At 44.5% G+C, this 17,685-nt stretch overlaps 1 protein-coding gene across 11 annotated transcripts in view; it reads right to left on the reverse strand.

The window, feature by feature from the left end:
- RIN2 (Ras and Rab interactor 2) overlaps nt 1-17,685 on the reverse strand; it is a 243,892-nt gene that overhangs the window by 64,216 nt on the left and 161,991 nt on the right. For 5 of the 11 annotated variants that reach the window (XM_057502685.1, XM_057502687.1, XM_057502689.1 and 2 more), the window contains 2 exons: nt 6,144-6,244; nt 5,737-5,863 (listed from right to left, as the gene is read on the reverse strand). The exons of 1 other annotated variant lie outside the window; for it this stretch is intronic. In XM_057502685.1, coding sequence (XP_057358668.1) covers nt 5,737-5,863; nt 6,144-6,244 — 228 coding nt within the window. Of the gene's footprint in view, nt 1-5,736; nt 5,864-6,143; nt 6,245-17,685 lie in introns of those variants that run through there. 5 more of the 11 variants (XM_036892260.2, XM_057502688.1, XM_057502691.1 and 2 more) reach the window with 3 other exon arrangements.

Consider the following 17,685-nt stretch of genomic DNA (forward strand, 5'->3'; position numbering starts at 1 on the left):
AAATGATTTTTGCAACCAATGACCCTAACCTGTTTCTAAATGACCACATAAATAAACTCTCCACAATCTTCAGAAGAGCAAAAGTGGGTATAAATCAACCAAGAATAGTCAATTTGTATCTGACATCTACAGGAGAAAATGGAGAGGAAAAATATGAAGTGATTTTAAATACTGTATTTGAAGCCACTGATGTTGAGAACATGTATTTTTAAAATATAATACATTATATTGGATACAGATGTATTTTGAGTTTCAAAGAACAATTGAAGCTCCAAAAAATAGCTGTATCAGATTTAGGCACATACATTTCTTAGCTGTGATGCAGCTAATGGCATTAGTCAAATCAATTCATGAGATGCTGAATATTTCTGCGTATACGTACTGAATAACATAAAACAAAAGAATCTAAGAGATGAGGAGAATTTTGTTAGCAGTTTGTTTCTGCTGCAAGTTTGTGATCTAAGATTTGTAAGCAGATACATAAATAATGCAAGGGACCCATGTAGTTATACTCTTCTTATAATTTCTGGGTTATTTTCTCTTTTCATCTCCTCCCCATTATGAAAATAATCTTTTAGTAACTTCTACTTCTGTGGGTCTCCAGTAGGACAGCAGAGACACTGGCTCACTGGCTGTGAGCTCAGAACTCCCCATGACTTTGGCCTTGAACTTGGATGTGTAAGAATTATAAAATGATGTTCTATTAAAACTGAACAGCCCACATACCCAAGATACAGATACTTATCTTAACTGTCTTCATCCATCATGGTTTCAGAAGCCCTAAATCCACATTCTCATCCAAACAGCTAAAATGAAAAAGTAGTCAATACCAAGTGTGGATGAGAATGGAGCTTTCAGACCTCTCATACACTGCTAGTAGAAGTGCAAACAGATACAGTGACTTTGGAAAACTCTCAGGCACTATTTAAGAATGTTGATTACATAGCCATCACACAACCTCACAATTCCACTGCTATGTTTAAACACGAAGTGTGTCATACATGTTCACCAAAAGACATGCATAAAACTGTTCATAGCAGCACTATTCAAAATAGCCCCAAACTGGAAACAACTGAAATATCCACCAATGGCAAAAAGGACAAACAAATTCTGTTGTATTCACACTCTGGAGAACTCTACAAAATGCTGAATGAAGGAAGTCAGAGCTAAGAGCACATGCTGTATCATTCCAGTTTCATGAAGTTCAAAGACAGGCAAACTAATATGGCAACAGAAATCAGGAAAGTGTTTACTCTTAGGATGCACAGTGATTAGAAGGGAGCCCTCGGGGGTGCTAACACTGTTCTGTTTCTTGCGCCGGGTGCTGTGTTGTGGTATGTTTATTTTGTGAGAATTCATCTATCTGTCTACTTATTTATCTGTGTGTTTTTTCATGTTTCAGGTCATTGGAAAAAGCAGCATCAGTGAGAATGGTTTCATTCAGAAGGCTGCAGGGCATCTAATATTGTCTCTGCTGTCCTACTGGAGACCCACAGAAGTAGAATGCCAGGCCTCTCTTCCCCAGACTGTAAGACAATATTTTCTTCTAATTTGTGTTCTAACCTCCAGTAATCCAAGGGTTGACCAAGGACCAGCACTCTGAGCTTCTTGTGGTTTTGATGTTAGTGCTGTTGCATAACCGCTGGGAGCTTAGAACTGACAAAGGGAACACAGACCCTTCCAGAGGGCCAGTAGTGGTTACCAACTACTACATCGGAGCATTGGGCAGAGCTGGCCAAGGAATTTTTGAATTCCATGTGTCTGATAAGGGACTTGGGGGAAGGTGGAGTTTCAGGACCCAATGATCCCCTTGGGCTGCAGGGTACCAGCAAGGTAACAACAGAAGTGAGGGAGGTAAAGGAGAGTAAGAGGCAAACAAAGGCAGCAAGAGCCTTTGATGACCTAGTCTAGCCAGCATCCTCAGGCATCCTGCAAACCCACCTGAACCTCAGCTCATTAAGTTGTTCCGTGGGATGTCTCTGGTCTACCTGAGGACAAAGGAATATTTTGACTCGTCTCAGCCTAAAGGTGATGGGTCCAGGTGTTGATGAGCTTTGACTACTGACCTGGTGTGCCTGCCCAGAGACATCCTTCCTCCAACAGAAAATAGACTCTGAAATCATAGGGGAGGAAGGGGAAAGTAAAAAGCTTTTATTTCCTTATACTCTAGTCTTCGTCGGGGAATGGAATATGGAGAAGGAGGAAATAAGAAACAGCATTTAGAGCAGCAATGAGAAACCCATCATCCTGCCCCTGGCTTCTCAGCTTCTTTTTGGTAAAATATGAGCAGAGAGCATGGGGTAGATTTAATCAGCTGCTACTCTGTCAGCAAATGTTGACAATAGCCCATAACTCAGACCTGGCAGAGGAAACATGGCTGGAACATAGAGGGAAAGGTTTCTGGTCCCTTTTTAGCCAGCTGGGCTCCCTTAATTGCTTGACAGGAGTGACATCTTGCTTCTGCAAGAAACTTCTGATGCTTGAATATTTTTAGAACCTCCAAAGGGCTGGTGTCTTTCATTTGTCCATTCAACAAATATTTTAAGTGTATGCTATGTGCCAGGGACTGTTTTGGGGGCTAAAAAGCCAGCACTGAACACAGACCAAAGCCCTGCTCTCAGAGCTGACCCTCTAAGTGCTGGGAGGCAGCAAGCAACCACATATGTCAGATAGGTACAAGTTGTGTGAAGAAAACTAAGGGCAGTTAAGCTGACAGAAGAAAGGAAGGGTCCACAGGTGAATGCTTCCTGGAGGAAGGGCATTCCTGGCCAAGGAGACAGTAAGTACAAAGGCTAAAGGTTGCAGCCTGCTCAGCAAGGAGCTGGTGGAGCTGGAGGAGAGCGACGGCACAGGAGAGACTGAAAGAGAAGTGATGGTTGAGGGGATGTGAGGGGGCAGATCCTTCAGGTCTCAAAGGCTGTGGTGAGGATTTTGATTTTAAATGGAAAACTACTGGAGGGCTTTGAACAGGAGTGACAGGATTTGCATTTAGGTTAACTCAAGTCATGTCATTCTCTATGCTGCTTTGGTAACAGCCCCGACAAGGTGGAAGGAGTGAAGCACAAGTGGCAGGCAGAGGTCTGCTGCAGCAGTGCCTGTGAGAAGTGGTGCGAGCCTGGATCTATTGTTAAGGTAGAGTTGCCAGGCTTTGGAGGTGATGGGAGGGCAATTATGAGAGAAGGAGAGGCACGGTTACTGGGGAAACCAGGGAAGAGGCAAGCGTGTGAAGGAAGACCAGCATTCCAGTCTTGCTCTTTAGAAGGAGGGAGGGTAGACTGACCGGTCAGACGAGGCTACTAGGACAGCAGGTGGGAGCTGACCATTGGCAGAGGAAGCAACACTTGCACTTTCACTGACTTGCTTTAAATTAACTTCCTCCTGTGTGCACAGAAGCAAATCCCAGTAGTTCCCTCAGCAGCTGAAACTCTGTCACTGACAGAAGCCCCAGATGTTTTCATTGTTTATGCTCATCTTTGCTTCCAGATGACAGTAGTTCCTAGACCCACTGCTAGGCCTTGCTATTCAATCCAAATAAAGATGTTTTAAAAACATGTATTTGAAACATTCTGATCATCATATTTCAGTATAATTGTTTTCCCTATATCATCCTACATATTTTATTTTATGCATTTAAAATATTCTGAGAAGAGGTCCATGACACAGGAAAGGTTAAACATCTCAAGTTTATCTCAATATGAACCATGAGGAACAACCAAAAGCTAACAGAGCTAGGGGAGAGCATTCCTAACCCAGGGGGCCGCTTGGCACCTAACCCAACATTCAAGAAACTCAGCAACCACAGACCCTTCTCAGTGCCTGCGGCTGGGCTTGGTGAGGCCGTATCACAGCTCACAGTTGTGAGGAAGGCCACCGGGAGGCACCTGTGTAGCCTCCAGCTGGGCCCCGCCAAGGTCCGGGGATGGGGTGGGATACCTGCTGCTCTCTGCATGGGCTCCACCTGAGGCAGCTTGGCCATTCCACTGTCTGCCTCCATTGCTCTCATTGGTCCTCTGGGCTGCTCTGTGCCAGGCTGACCTGCTTCCCTGGGGCCATAGCTGTGCCCCACTTTCATTTGGGAACAACACAGAGCTCCTTCCCCTACCGCACCATTACCCGGCTCTCCTGACATCTCCGGGCAAAACAGAAGAGCTAAAAGCCAAGTCACCAGCCCACACCTGTAAAACATCAGCATGAGACCCAGCACCGAAGTCATGGCCTCAGAGATCTGGCTTTTCTCCATGTCATACAGGTCCCACATCAGTGGAGTGAGGGTTATACCACAGCTTTACCTCATAGGGTGCTTAGGAGATCCAATGAGCTGGCAACTGCCATTGCCAGTGGCACTGAGAACAGTGGCTGGCACACAGTAAACACCACATACACTGTTAAATGAAGCCAATCTTACCTCTGCTCCTTCTTTCCCATTAAAAAAAAAGCACCAAGTAAAATGCCTCTGAAGTTTCATAAACGCAGTGTAACCAACATCACACTCAAGAATAAGTGGCATTAATCTGAAAACAATTATGTTATTGTGGAATGCTTAGTCATTCTTAAGCTTGAAAAGAAAAATATTAAGAGATGTTAAAGGTTAAATGACAGCCCAGCTCTCCCACCCAATACCTACTGCAGCCAAAGACCGAGATTTTAATAGCCCCCAGTGTGTTATGGCTCCTTCCTGCAAACTGAACAGGCCCTGGGGCTGTCTGCTAGGAGGGCACTTACTGCCCTCCGTCCTTGTCATCTGCAGGGCTTGGGGTTCATCTCGCAGTGCTGCATTCCTGGATGTGGGAGAAATCAGATCCGGAAGCTCTCTTTACTCTTTTGCCACCAATGTGGGCTCTCAATTTTATTTTAGTTCAATAATGCAAAGGGTAAAGAGAAATCCCCTGGCTAGAGTTCCATGGAGTTTGGAACTACTCTGAAAGTAATGCAGGAAGTTTCTAATCAAAACTCACTGTGCATTTGTCTAGTTTATGAGGAAAAAATTAACCGATCACAGCAATTTACACTAAAATCAAGAGAATCATGGAATGCTTGAGTGCTGCGGCAAGTGGCTTGGGGACCATGTGGTCTACCCCTGTCACATCGTAGAGAAGAAAGGAAATGGAAGACACATAGAATGTCCACAGTTACAGTTTCTCCAGAGACATAGGAGTTAAAGCACCACCTTCCAGCTGCAAAATGCCTCCTGGGGATTGGTGCTTTCCCCTCAGTCTGTGGGAGGGAACAAGTCCGGCTGGTTTGAAACTTGCCTGACACCCAGAACCACCTAGGTCACCTGCCTTTACAGGACTCCTGCCCGTCTCATGATTTGTAAGGAAAACATCCGATGAATCTCACCCTCCCTGAATCTCACACTGCAGCAGGCAGCCTCAGCCCCTTTCCTGGCTAGAGGAGAAAGCTGATCATGCATCCGGCCTCCAAGGCACCAAGTGTCCATGTTGTTTTATATTGATTACATGGTTGTCTTTGCTGTGATGAATCACAGCATTCAAGAACTGGATGAGGTTTTAGCCATCATCTCCCACCTGCCACTCCACCCTGACCTCTGCACCACATTCTCTAGATAAAGACCAGTCCCTTACTAGCTACTCAGATCATGTGCAAAATACTATGCTTAACCACTACAGCATACTGCCTCCCTTTTCCTAATCATTTACAAACACATCCAATTTCCAAAACACTGAGGGGCATTTCAGGCTAATGGCTATGGTAAGCGCAGGGGTTTTCTCTGACCTGAGAATGCAAAATGAGTCCATCCTCTTTAGTGTTCCCCTTTAAACCTCTTGGAGACTGACACGGGCTACACTGAATTCTACTTTGCACACGGAGGATCCGATCCCTCTGCATTACTTTTCCATCACTGTGAGTAGGCGGATAAAGCAGATAAAACTTTAGATTTCCGGGTTCTGCTGCCAGGAGGAATTGAGAGAGTGTACAGTTCAAGTGCCTTCAAAGTGATTAAAATAAACAAGCTGACAACTGGTTTCTAGGCCACTCCCACCTCCTACAGAGCTTCATCTGGACCGGCCACAACACTCCCAGGTCCCAAACTTCTGAGGAGCAACTGGAATGGCAGTCCTCTAGCTAATAGTGTCTATACAGTCCCCCTTTCACACCCGGCACCTAGTCGCCTCTGTCACCTGTGGGCTTCCGGCGGTTCCAGGCCATTTTCCAGGCTGACATCGGTCTGCACCATCTCCTGCTTCAGCTCTCCAATCTCCGAGGCGATTGTGTCAATGAGCTATTCAAAGACAAAAAGAGTGTGACGTCAGCAGTGGAAAAGGCGTGTCCCAAGCCAGGAGCTTCAGCACTTCCATAGGAGCACAGAGATGACCACTTCTTTTTTTTTTTTTTTTTTTTTTTAATTCTGGCTCTGTGAATTTCCTCTACTCAGAGGAAAGAAACAGAGAGGGAGGGAGCATCTTCTTAGAAAGAGGAAGAACTTAGGTTTCAGTATTGCCCTAAGAAACAAATATGACACCCAGTTGGTTTCTCAACATGAACACAAAGAGGAATAAACAAATTACGGTAAAACCAGGCCTCAACATTCATTTTGTCAAAGTAAAGACTCAAAAGGAATTCCCTGTTTTAAAATTTATGTAATCATTATTCTGGTTACAGACATAGCACATTTAAAAGACATATACAGCTTACAAATTAATTTCCAAAGATATTAAACGTACTTATCCTATTCTTTGCTTAAAAAATTTTTTTTTGACCTGAGAAGACTTAGTGTTAAGAGATGAGTGGGCTGTGTGGTGCTGGGAATGGGTGAGCAGATGGGTGGGTGAATCATCCAGACATAGAGGGGGAAACGTGCCCTGACCTTGCAGAAGGCTTGAATGGCCTTGTATCCCTTCCTACATACCTGGGAAGAGGTTACATCTGATCCCGAGGGCTGAACTAAATTCTTGAGCCCACTATTCAATCCTTCAACATAATCTTTCCTCGTGCTAATTTAGGCACATTGTATATAGGGCAGCTGTTCTCCAAATGGGCTACTGCTCATGAATATTTTTTTAAATGTAGTTATTTTTCATGCCAGTGTTATTTATGTCAATAGGTATCATTGTTTTGACATAAATACTTGAAAAATTTCTTCATTTTAATTTCTAATGCAGCAAGTATCTCTAGATATAATCCACATAACACAAGTTCTTTGGGGTCTTTAATAATTTTTAGTAAGTGTAAAGGGGTCCTAGGACTACAGTTTGCGAATTGCTGTCCAAAGGACAAGTGTTGTCTTGCCTTAAGAAGCTTTCATCCCACCCAGACTCTAAAGAAACTTCATTTGAGCTTATAGGCTGTTCTACAATGTTGACCCTATCATTCACCAATTCAACAAACCTTTGTGAGCACCAGCTTCACGCCAGACATAGCAAGGACAGCGTGACTGACATCTTCTATGGAGATGGCATTCTGGTGGATCACAGATCTCAGGACCGGGTATAGAGAAGGACCAGAATGAAAACAGAATGGAATGCTGCTGTAGGGAGCAGCCAAGGGGCCACTCTAGCCAGGGTGTGATTGTCAGGGCAGGTCTTTGGGGAAGTGACAGAGCCCTGAATGACAAGGGGGGCGTGAAAGCATCAAGGGAAGAGCCCCTCCATATAGAAGAAGTCCCAGAGACTGGGGAGGTATGTGGCAGGAGAAGCAGGCAGGGAACAGACCTTGTCAGCATTCTAGATCACAGTATCCATGAATTTGAGTCAAATACACTAAGAAGCATCCAGGGACTTTAGTAGGAGAAACATATTTTATTTGTTTTCTGTTCTAGAAAGATCACATTGGCTGCTGGCTAGAGATGGTTTGTGAGGGCAAGGGGAGCAGTAAGACCAGTTAGGAGGAAACTACAGTGGTCTAGAAAAGAGAAGATGGTAGCTTGGACTAAGGTGGGAGCAGTGGAATTAGAAGGGGGAATCCAGGAACAATTTCATATAGGAATTGACAGAAGTTGATGGACTTAATGGGGGACAGACAAGAACCAAGGACAACTCCTAGGTTAGGGCTAAGCAATTAGATAGCAGTGCTCTTCACTGATAAGGGAAAGGATTAGGCTTGAGGAAGAAATTGAGTGGGGACACTGGGCAGGTTAAGTCCTAATGGCCTTTCTGATTGGCCATCAAATACATTTAGTAAGCGGGTCTTGACATTCAGTGTGGAGATATCTATACACCATCACTGGCCTATGTGTTAGTATTCCAAAGCCTTGTGATTGGAGAGATTATCTTAAGGGAGTGCACATGGAGAAGGGGTCTCCTCAAATAGCTCTGCACCTCCCAATACTAAAGGTCAGAGGAAGGGAAGCTAGCCAAATCCTCCATGCTTGATTCATCCCCTTTTTGTGTGATGGGGGCTGTAGGTGAACATTCTGGAAGTACTGGGGCCTTAGGAGAGAAAATGATCAGGAGATCTCATTTTACACACAACCCAGTGACAACAATTTAAGTCTGATGTTAAAATATTCAAGGATGTGGGAAAACAGTAAGCCCCATATGCTGCTTGGGGAGTATTATACATAGAGCCATTGTACTGGATGAACTAGCCTCAACAATCAGACAACACAAAGAGATAAAGGCATTCAAATTGGTAAGGAAGAAGTTAAACTGTCATTCTTTGCAGATAATATGATATTATACACAGAAAACCCTAAATAAAGACTTTACCAAAAAACTGTTAGGACTAATAACTAGATTCAGTAAAGTTTCAGGATACAAAATTAATACACAGAAATCTGTTGCATTCCTATATAGTAACAACAAACTAGCAGAAAGAGGAATAAGGAAAACAACTCCATTTACAACTGCATCGAAAAGAATAAAATACCTAGGAATAAACCTAACCAAGGAGGTGAAAGACCTGTACTCTGAAAACTGTAAGACACTCATGAAAGAAATTAAAGAAGACACCAATAAGTGGAAATCTATCCCGTGCTCATGGATAGGAAGAATTAATACTGTCAAAATGGCCATCCTGCTCCAAGCAATTTACAGATTCAATGCAATCCCTACCAAAATATCAACAGCATTCTTCAACAAACTAGAACAAATCGTTCTAAAATTCATATGAAACCACAAAAGACCCTGAATAGCCAAAGTCATCCTGAGAAAGAAGAACAAAGCTGGGGGGACTACTCTCCCTGACTTCAAGCTCTACTACAAAGCCACAGTAATCAAGACAATTTGGTACTGGCACAAGAACAGACCCATAGATCAATGGAACAGAATAGACAGCCCAGATATAAATGATGTTAAAGCCAAAAGCCATTTCAGTGTAATGGTCTTATCAATGTTGGTGCTGCTAGCAGAAGTGTCTCCAAATCCACTTACACAAACCAAAACCCCAGCACATGTCTGTACCTGTCCGGAATTCCCACAAGGGCTGCTTAAGCATTTGCCAAGCTGGCAAGCCACCTGGGAAGGTGGCCACAGAGCCAAGCGGCTGCTACTCAATGGAATCAGAGTGTGACAGGACACCAGGTTCCAGGACAGAGAACTGGTGAGGAGTGGCCCTTGTACCAAAAACACAGCATGTGCATCAGCTCCAGAAAACTGCACAGTGCCTGAGGCCCTAACCCCAGAGACAGCCCCTCACAGCCAGGGCACAGCAGAGCCCACCCTGATAAAGCCGGGGGTTTTGCAGGGCCTTGTCACCTCCTGCAGGAAATGGGGTGCTGTGCCTGCCTTCCCAGGCAGGGAGATAGCAGGCTGCTGGCAGGAATGGAACTACTGCAGCCACCAAGATGGGGAAGGAGCCAGAGGACGGGGTCTGGTGTCATCCACAACAGGGGAAAGGAAGGCAAGCCAGGGCTGGGGCCTCTGGGTCCCTCTGCTCATTCTACTCAGAAACCCAGCAACCTTAGGGCTCCCTAACATGTGAGTGTCTGTACATAACAAGGCACAGGAAGCCTGAGTGTTCACCTGGGTGATTTTCACACTAGCTGGCATCAAACCAAGGGCAGGAGAATTTCGGAAAGGCCCAGGTGTTTTCCTCTCTTTGTGACTTCACACCCAGGGCTCCTCTTGGGCATGGCCCGCCACACTGCAGTCTGGAGCAGGAGTCTACACTAGTTTGAACCACTTTGTAATCATTCTGGGTAACTTCCTTGGAGGTGGGAACCTCATCTGAGGGGCCACGCTTCCAGTAGCAGCCTTGGATGGTTCCATGACTGTCTGCCTTGCAGCAACTACCTGCTGGTCTGGCAGCAGGGAGCAGGGTGAGTGCACCCACCTTGGGCCCAGAAAGACCTGCCTTCAAATGCCACTCACACCCGTAGGCATGGGTCCCAAGCCCACCCAGGCCCGTGCATCCTCGGACCCCCAGTGCTATGGCTTGTGCCATTTGGGGGGAGGATTAAAAAGGACAATGAGATTAAAACCCTTCACACCAAGCACTTAAATCCTCCCAAATTCTCTTTCTATTTGAATTCTCTTCATAGTAATGGGGAGCACTGCCATGAAGCAAAAAGTGATGCTAAAGGACACTGAAAACAGACTCAGACCTCCCAGCCTGGAAAGAGGCCATTTCCTTACCAGAAGCAGACCTGGCTCTACAAACGCCAGTGTTGGCAGAGTCCAAACTTCTGTCTGCCTGCCAGCGCAGGAGTCTCTAATCTCAAGATCTGCCTGCTAGACGCCTGTTTTCCTGAACAGGGAGAGAAGTCATTGTCTGCCATCCCTGCTTACCCAGGAGACTGGGGGGAGGAAAAGGGAGGCTCCAAATCTGTGTTCTTTCCTTTCAGGGTTAGATAAATGGAGAAAAATTCTCTTGAAGGTCAAGTTAAATAAAAATGAGCAAGTGTTCATAGAGCAAGTCCTGATACAGCACTCTTCAAACCCCAGGTCTGATGCAGGAATGTGATCCTGGTTGGGAAGGGAATGTGCTGCTGGTGCGATGAAGGCCAAAACCCAGGGTGTGGGAAGAGTAAGTGAGGCTCTCAGCTGTGGGATTTCTGATTGGCAAGTGCATCAGCTTGGCCTTGGGGGGTGATAAGACCTAAAATCCTATCAGCCCTGTGGTTCTAAGAACTATCTCTAGGTCATGAAAAACCACTGGCCCCCACAATCCCTTCTCCTGTGCTTCTGCAGAGCTGAGGGAGCCCCCTGATCTGGGGGGTTCATCCCATGTAGGGGTCTTCCTAAAGTAGTCTGGAAAATAATGAGCTTCTTACGAACTGTCAGATGAATTTTGCCCACAGGGACTATCACCAAGGAAATAGTAATGAGACTTCTTCCCTTCACCTGTGCTAAGAGGAGCATCTGGGGGATGATGCTGGAGCATCTCAGAACCTTGCCTTCTGTGTTGTTTTCTAAACTTTCTGTGTTATATGTCTCAAGGGTGTTCAAATTTACATTTTTGAAATTTAATTATAATTACAAACATGACACATGCATTCCCATTGAAGAACATAAATTACTGTAGTGAAAGGTAATCTCCCTTGGCCATCACTCAATCCTTTTCATCTACTCATATGTAACTACTATCATTAAGTTTTGTGTGTATCTTTCTTAAATGATATTAGTCTGTGCTTTTTCTATGCAAAGCACTTTGCTTTGCTGATGTCCTGTCCTATAGCTTATTTCACTCAATGAAATGTGGTATTTTTTTTCCACATTGATACAAGAAGCCCCAGTTCTTTCATTTTAAGTGCGACTGGTTTTCCACCACGGGATATACAGGGACTATGCCATGTATCCATTCTGTTTTGATAGACACTTAGGTACTGTGATGAACATCTTCGCATACTGTGTGAAACCTCTGAGAAAATGCCAGGTTCTACACAGGTAAGGGGTTATAAGGTGGAGCCACATTGCTCTCCAGGAGGCTGTACCCACCTATACTGCCTCCATCATCTTTGAAAGTGTCCACCCTTCTTGTCAGTTTGATTTTATCAAACTTTTAAATTTTGGCCCATCTAATGAGTAGAAGTTTTAATGTGCTTTGCCCACATTATATTTTCATTGGCTATTTGCACTTTCTTCTGAGGAATTGCTTGTTCATTTTGGGGTTTCTTGATTTTTCTTACTAGGTGGGATAAGTTATGAATATTAACCCATTGTCTCAGATATTTAAAAGATTATCTCTCATACTGGTTTTGTCTTTTAAATTTCCTTGTGCTTTTAATGTTGATAGAATCAAAAGTTTTAATTTTGGCTCCTGCTTATTACCCTTGTCTTGGAAGATATTCCTTAACTCAAAATAATAAGCAGTCTCCTGTATTTCCTGCTAAAACTTATCTATAATTTTGCTATTTACATATAATGTATTTATTTATTAGTAGGTCTTTCACTCATCTGGAATTTAATTTTACGTGTGAAGTCAGGACAAAATGGTGATGGATGACTCTAATATGGCAGGATCTAGGTTCCCCAAGCCCCTAAACCCCACACTCTGGGTTGGCTCTGCAGGCCAAAGAATGTACCCGGAGGGCTGGGAGTGGCCTGTGAGGCAGGAGATAGAAGTCCACCAGTGATTTTTCATTCCAAGTGGAGAGCAAATGAGCTGAAAAGCATTTAGACAACAGTCCATCTCAGCCTTACTGATTCAAAACATCCCCTTAATCACAACCAGAACTTCCTTATTTAAGAACCAACATACACTACCTTTCTATTCTACTTTCTACCTTAATGTAAAACACACACACACACACACACACACACACTTAAGTAGAGAAAAAGGTAGTAACTCATGTCCATGCCATCTTTTGAGTTAAGGGAAATGAATGGTTTCACTGTTTTTAGTTCAAAATAGAAAACTGTTTTAAAAAAAGAAACAACGAACCCAAAATGGACTCACTAGTGCTAAGTGCCAGTCCCCAAACCAGGACTTGAAACCTAACCTTTCAGCCTCTGCCAGGAGGGGAATCTGAAACCATTCTGGAATCTCCTATCAATGCTGGGAGATCACTGGCAGGAGAGGACCCCCGCACCTGGCCTTCACCCAGTGGAAGGTGACCTTGCCTGAAATAGTCCTTTGTTTTGTTTATGACTTCCTTGCCCCTGCCCCCTTTGTGAAAAAAAGCTTTGTACAGCTCCTGGAACTCCTCTCTACTCACTGCGTGGGATACTGCCTGATTCGTGTGTGTTAAATAAGGCCAATTAGATCTTCAAATTTACTCAGGTGAACTTTGTTGTTTTAGCAGTATTTAGAGGAAATAAACACAAGTGAATAAATTAGTATTTAGAGGGAAAATTTCAGCTAAATGCCTGGCTTGGGATTCTTTTGCCTCTGCAGCTTCAAGCAGTGTGTCCTTGAGTAAATAACTGGACCCCTTACATTTCCTCATCTGTAAACTGAGGCTATTCTAAGACCTGCTTCTCAGGGCTGTTTAAGACCCCAGGAGGTGAGCAGGCAAAGCCCACAGGGACATGCACCATGAGTACTGGCCATGGGGAGAGGGCTTAGCAATGCACATCACCCTCCCATGACAGGAAGGTCAGGGGTTCATTCACAGGGTACTGGATCGAGTGGTGGGATTAAGGCAGCAGAATGTGTTGGCTAGTTGTTGGGAGACACAGATCCCTTTGCAATGCCCATGAGGGAGACCTTCACAAGCTGTATCCCCATGGGCATTTTGATTCCACAGGGCTTATTAGGGCCCAATAAGCATGAATGTACTTACAGTGGCTACTAATTTTGAAATTAGGGGAGCCCCAGAAAATTCAGGATCTGGTGCCCCTTTTGTGTACTGCTAACCCCTGGGTTCACCTGAAGCTGTCTGCTGATGGGCCAGGTTTCCATAGATGTTAGCTTCTTGGAACTTCCTCATATTAAAAAACCCCTGCAAACATCAGGTTGCATAGTGGCCTCCCTTGAGACCAGTGCTTGCACAAAGGGGGTCCTAATGCTTTCCTAGAGTGGTCAGGGGAGGAACCTGGCTCTACACAGCTGCCCTTTCTCAAAGGATGGTTATCAGGCAGCCAGACCTGCTTTGTCTGATGCACAGTGTGGATAAAGTGAAGGTTCCTGTGGCCAGGATTCTCACCTGGCCCTGGTTGGCTAGCTCACTCACTGCACACTTGTGGGCAACACATTATTGACCCTATAAAAAGAGCTCTGCCCAGTGCTCTGGGTGACACAGTGGCACAACTGCAAGGCTGCAGGAGAGCAGAGACGAGACTGGAGTGGTAGCAGCGCCGAGGACAGAGACTGAGACGGCTGCGGGGGCAGAGAGGCCCAGAGGCAGAGACCGGCTTGCTGCATGCAGACTTGCTCTAAGTGAATGGGATTCTAGTGACTGACCTGCCACTGTGGGAATAAAGTTGGGTATAACCCTTTCACTCCAAGAATGTTCCATTGTCATTCCTTGGTCTCACTGAATCCATAGTGAACTTGCTGGAGCTGAAACCCATTGGCAAGACACACAGAGACCCAGAATGACCCTTAGAGTCAGACCTCAACCAACAACTAATGGGTGCTGAGGTATGAACACTAAGAAGTGAGACCCACACTGTCCCCAAGCCCCTTTAAGATGGAATCAGTTACCTTCAGGACACTGCTTAGCACTGGACTCTTTTCTGACCTCCTTCCTGCCAGACTCCACTATAGGTTTCTCCTGGGAGCACTTCCAATGAGCCACTTCCATGATGATCTTTAGCTCTGGACCTGTTTCTGGGGAACCTGACTTAAGACATTCCCCAACCTTCCTGCTTGGCTCCCCTCTTTCACCATCTGAAGTTAATGGTCCTGCCAGTGAGTTATTCCTGAAGCCAGGGCCTCTCCCCAATGCCCCCAACTGGATACTCCTTGAAATACCAATACCTCCACAGAGCAGGAGACAGATTTTGCTCCCTGCTGTACTCTCTGAGCTCAGGCTGGGCCCTGGCACACTGCTGCATCAAAGAGTATGCTTTCCTCCCCTCCCTGTGGGTAACTTCCCTGTTCATTTTCCTTCCAGCCCAGGGGGTGAATCAGGACACTGAAGGGGTGGTATCCCCAGAAGTCCATTGGAACCTTGGTGGACATGATGGGGAAAAAGCTGCCATTGTGGTGACCTCCGAAAGATCATTCAAGATATTTCAATTAATCAGAAAACAATGTGGCTGCTGGATGGATCTAGAGGGTATTATGCTCAGTGAAATAAGTGAGGTGGAGAAAGACAAATGCCATATGATTTCATTTATTTTGTGGAATATAAAAACAAAACAAAATAGAAGGAACAAAACAGCAGTAGACTCACAGACACTGAGAAGTGACTGGTGGTTACATGGGGAAGGGGTTGGGGTTGGGGGAGGGGGAGGGAGATAAAGTGGCACAATAATTCACAATCACAATATAAGTTAGTCACAGGGATAGTAGTAGAGCTTGGAGAATATAGTCAATGACTCTGTAACATCTTTCTGTGTTGATAGATAGCAACCGCACTAGAGGGGGTGAGGATTTAGTAATATGGGTAACTGTTGAACCACTGTGCTATACATTTGAAACCAATATAAGACTGTATATCAATGATTCTTCAATAAAAACAAAACAAAACAAAACAATGTGGTTGCAATCTGGAATTCAGCTGCTCCCTCCTGAGGCAGAAGCTGTTGGCTTTGAAACCAGGTTCCTCTAATGACTAAGTTGTAAACTACTTCTCCCTTCATGTAAGAGACCCAAGTTGGCTCCACCTTGCCAAACACTCTACACGGAAGGCGGGCAGACTGTGATGGGCTGGGAGGCCACGCTGACATGGGCATGGCCCATGCCCTGCAAATTCCTGAGGCCTAGCCCAGAACTGGTTTCGTTTTATTTTAAAATTATCTGTGAAATGATCCTGCAGCACAAACACTGATAGAACTTTAAACTTAGTGCATCCTTGGGGAAAAAAATAATTCATAAAGATATATATGGTATCTGCAGTTCAAAATATGAAATCTGGAGGCAGCCTGTGGAACTACATCTTGAAATAGTCATTCTGCTGAGGTCCTGATTTACTTTTGTCAGTTGTCTGGGGCCAGTTTTGTGTTAGATTCTTCAATGACCTCAGAAGTTGCAGATTATCACCATATTACTTCCTGTGGCTTTGAGTTAAGGTTAAGTAATAAGTTACATGATAGAAACACCATGAAGATCAAAGCTCTTTCTAAGAGTTGCACCGATGTCTTCTATCGCCCTAGTTAGTTTCAGCATTTCTATTTTAAGTTTGACTTTGCATTTTTTTCTTTATATTTTTAAGCCAAGTTTGTAGAGTACTTACTAGGCATCAAGTTCTGGGTCTGCAATAGGGAAGAAAAACAAAAACAATGTCCTCCATCAACCTTCAGTCTTACTAATTATAAGGCACACTCTTATTCCATATACCACCAAGAAAAAGAAAAGAGTTGCCAATTATAACTTTAACACACCACTGATTATAGGATACAAATGATTTTAGAGAGGATAAATTTTGAAAATCAGTACATCTAAGAACTGAAATGTACTGACCTATGTCTTCATGGAGCTCCATTTGAGGACTTGAAGTTGTGTTGGTCAGTTGTTAGTGGCTTATTTTCTTGTCTTGTTAGGGACAAATAAGCTGTGTGGGGACTACCACCTGGAGTTTACAAAATGGGGACTGGTAAGACGACCAGCAGGCATTCCTACCTCGCGGCTCCACCTGGCACCTTCTCCGAGTGTGACAGGGTTCCTGTGAGAGGCATGTTATCATGACCATGGCTGGAGGCCTGACCAGGGCAGATTTCTGCACAGCAAGCAGGTACCTCTGCCCCAGGTCCCTGGGAAACAAGAAGCCTGAAGCCCTTTCACATGGAAAATATGTGTATAACCTGAATGTGGTGCCCTTTTCATTGTTCAGCATTCAGAGGAACTCCAAGGCCAACAGAAGTTGGGAAGGTTCACCATTAAAATCAGTCTTGTCCATCCCCAGATCAGTTCAGCCCAAAAGTTCCTACAGTTAACAAAACTATGTAAAACTTGAAGCAAAAAAAGGGTTCCCTTTCAAAGCCATAGTTAGGCAGTGTCTAACAAGCCTGCCTAAGGGGTCACCTGAGATGTCATTTTGCTTGAATCTTTTCTTTTGATTAAGACCCAGATTCTGTAAAGTCAGATGCAGAACACATAGAAGATTGATAAACTACAAATGATATTTGTTTGGTAGAAAAAAATAATGCCAAAGATTTTGTTTTTATTGCCTTGAACATCTTTCAGCAGTTTTGCATTAGGCTGAACCATATGAAATTGCAATGTTTGAAGGTCAAAAACTGTAGAATATCGGCAATATCCAGCTCACGCCTAACTCTGCAAAGTTAGACACACAACGCTAGCTAAGAGTGGTTGTTGAAGCTTGTTTGAGATGGGATTCTTTCATCCACTATTTACCAGTCTCTGCCATCTGGAACAGGCTTTAACATCTGTTGATTTTTCTCCTTAAAAGCTAAACCAGTCTTTGACACCCACTGTGAATGTATATGAAAATTGTTTTTCACTTTCGAATATTACCTCTGAACTTCAGGGCTACTCATTCCAAGAGACTTGCGAACTGTGGGTCCTTGACCCTGTGTGTGTATGGATGGGGTCAGGGTGGGTGGGGTGAAGGTGTTGCATAACTTCTCTGAACTTCAGTTTCCTCAAGCATTAAATAGATCAGTGGATACCTAACGCCTCTTCCAGCTCAAACCCTTGATGACTGCCAGCTGTCCCTCTTGGCCTTTCCAGAATGCCACAGCAGGAATGCTGCAGTCACATTCACTTCCCTTTTAC

The sequence above is a fragment of the Manis pentadactyla genome, chromosome 5 (assembly GCF_030020395.1).
Source record: "Manis pentadactyla isolate mManPen7 chromosome 5, mManPen7.hap1, whole genome shotgun sequence".
Taxonomy (NCBI): Eukaryota; Metazoa; Chordata; class Mammalia; order Pholidota; family Manidae; genus Manis; species Manis pentadactyla.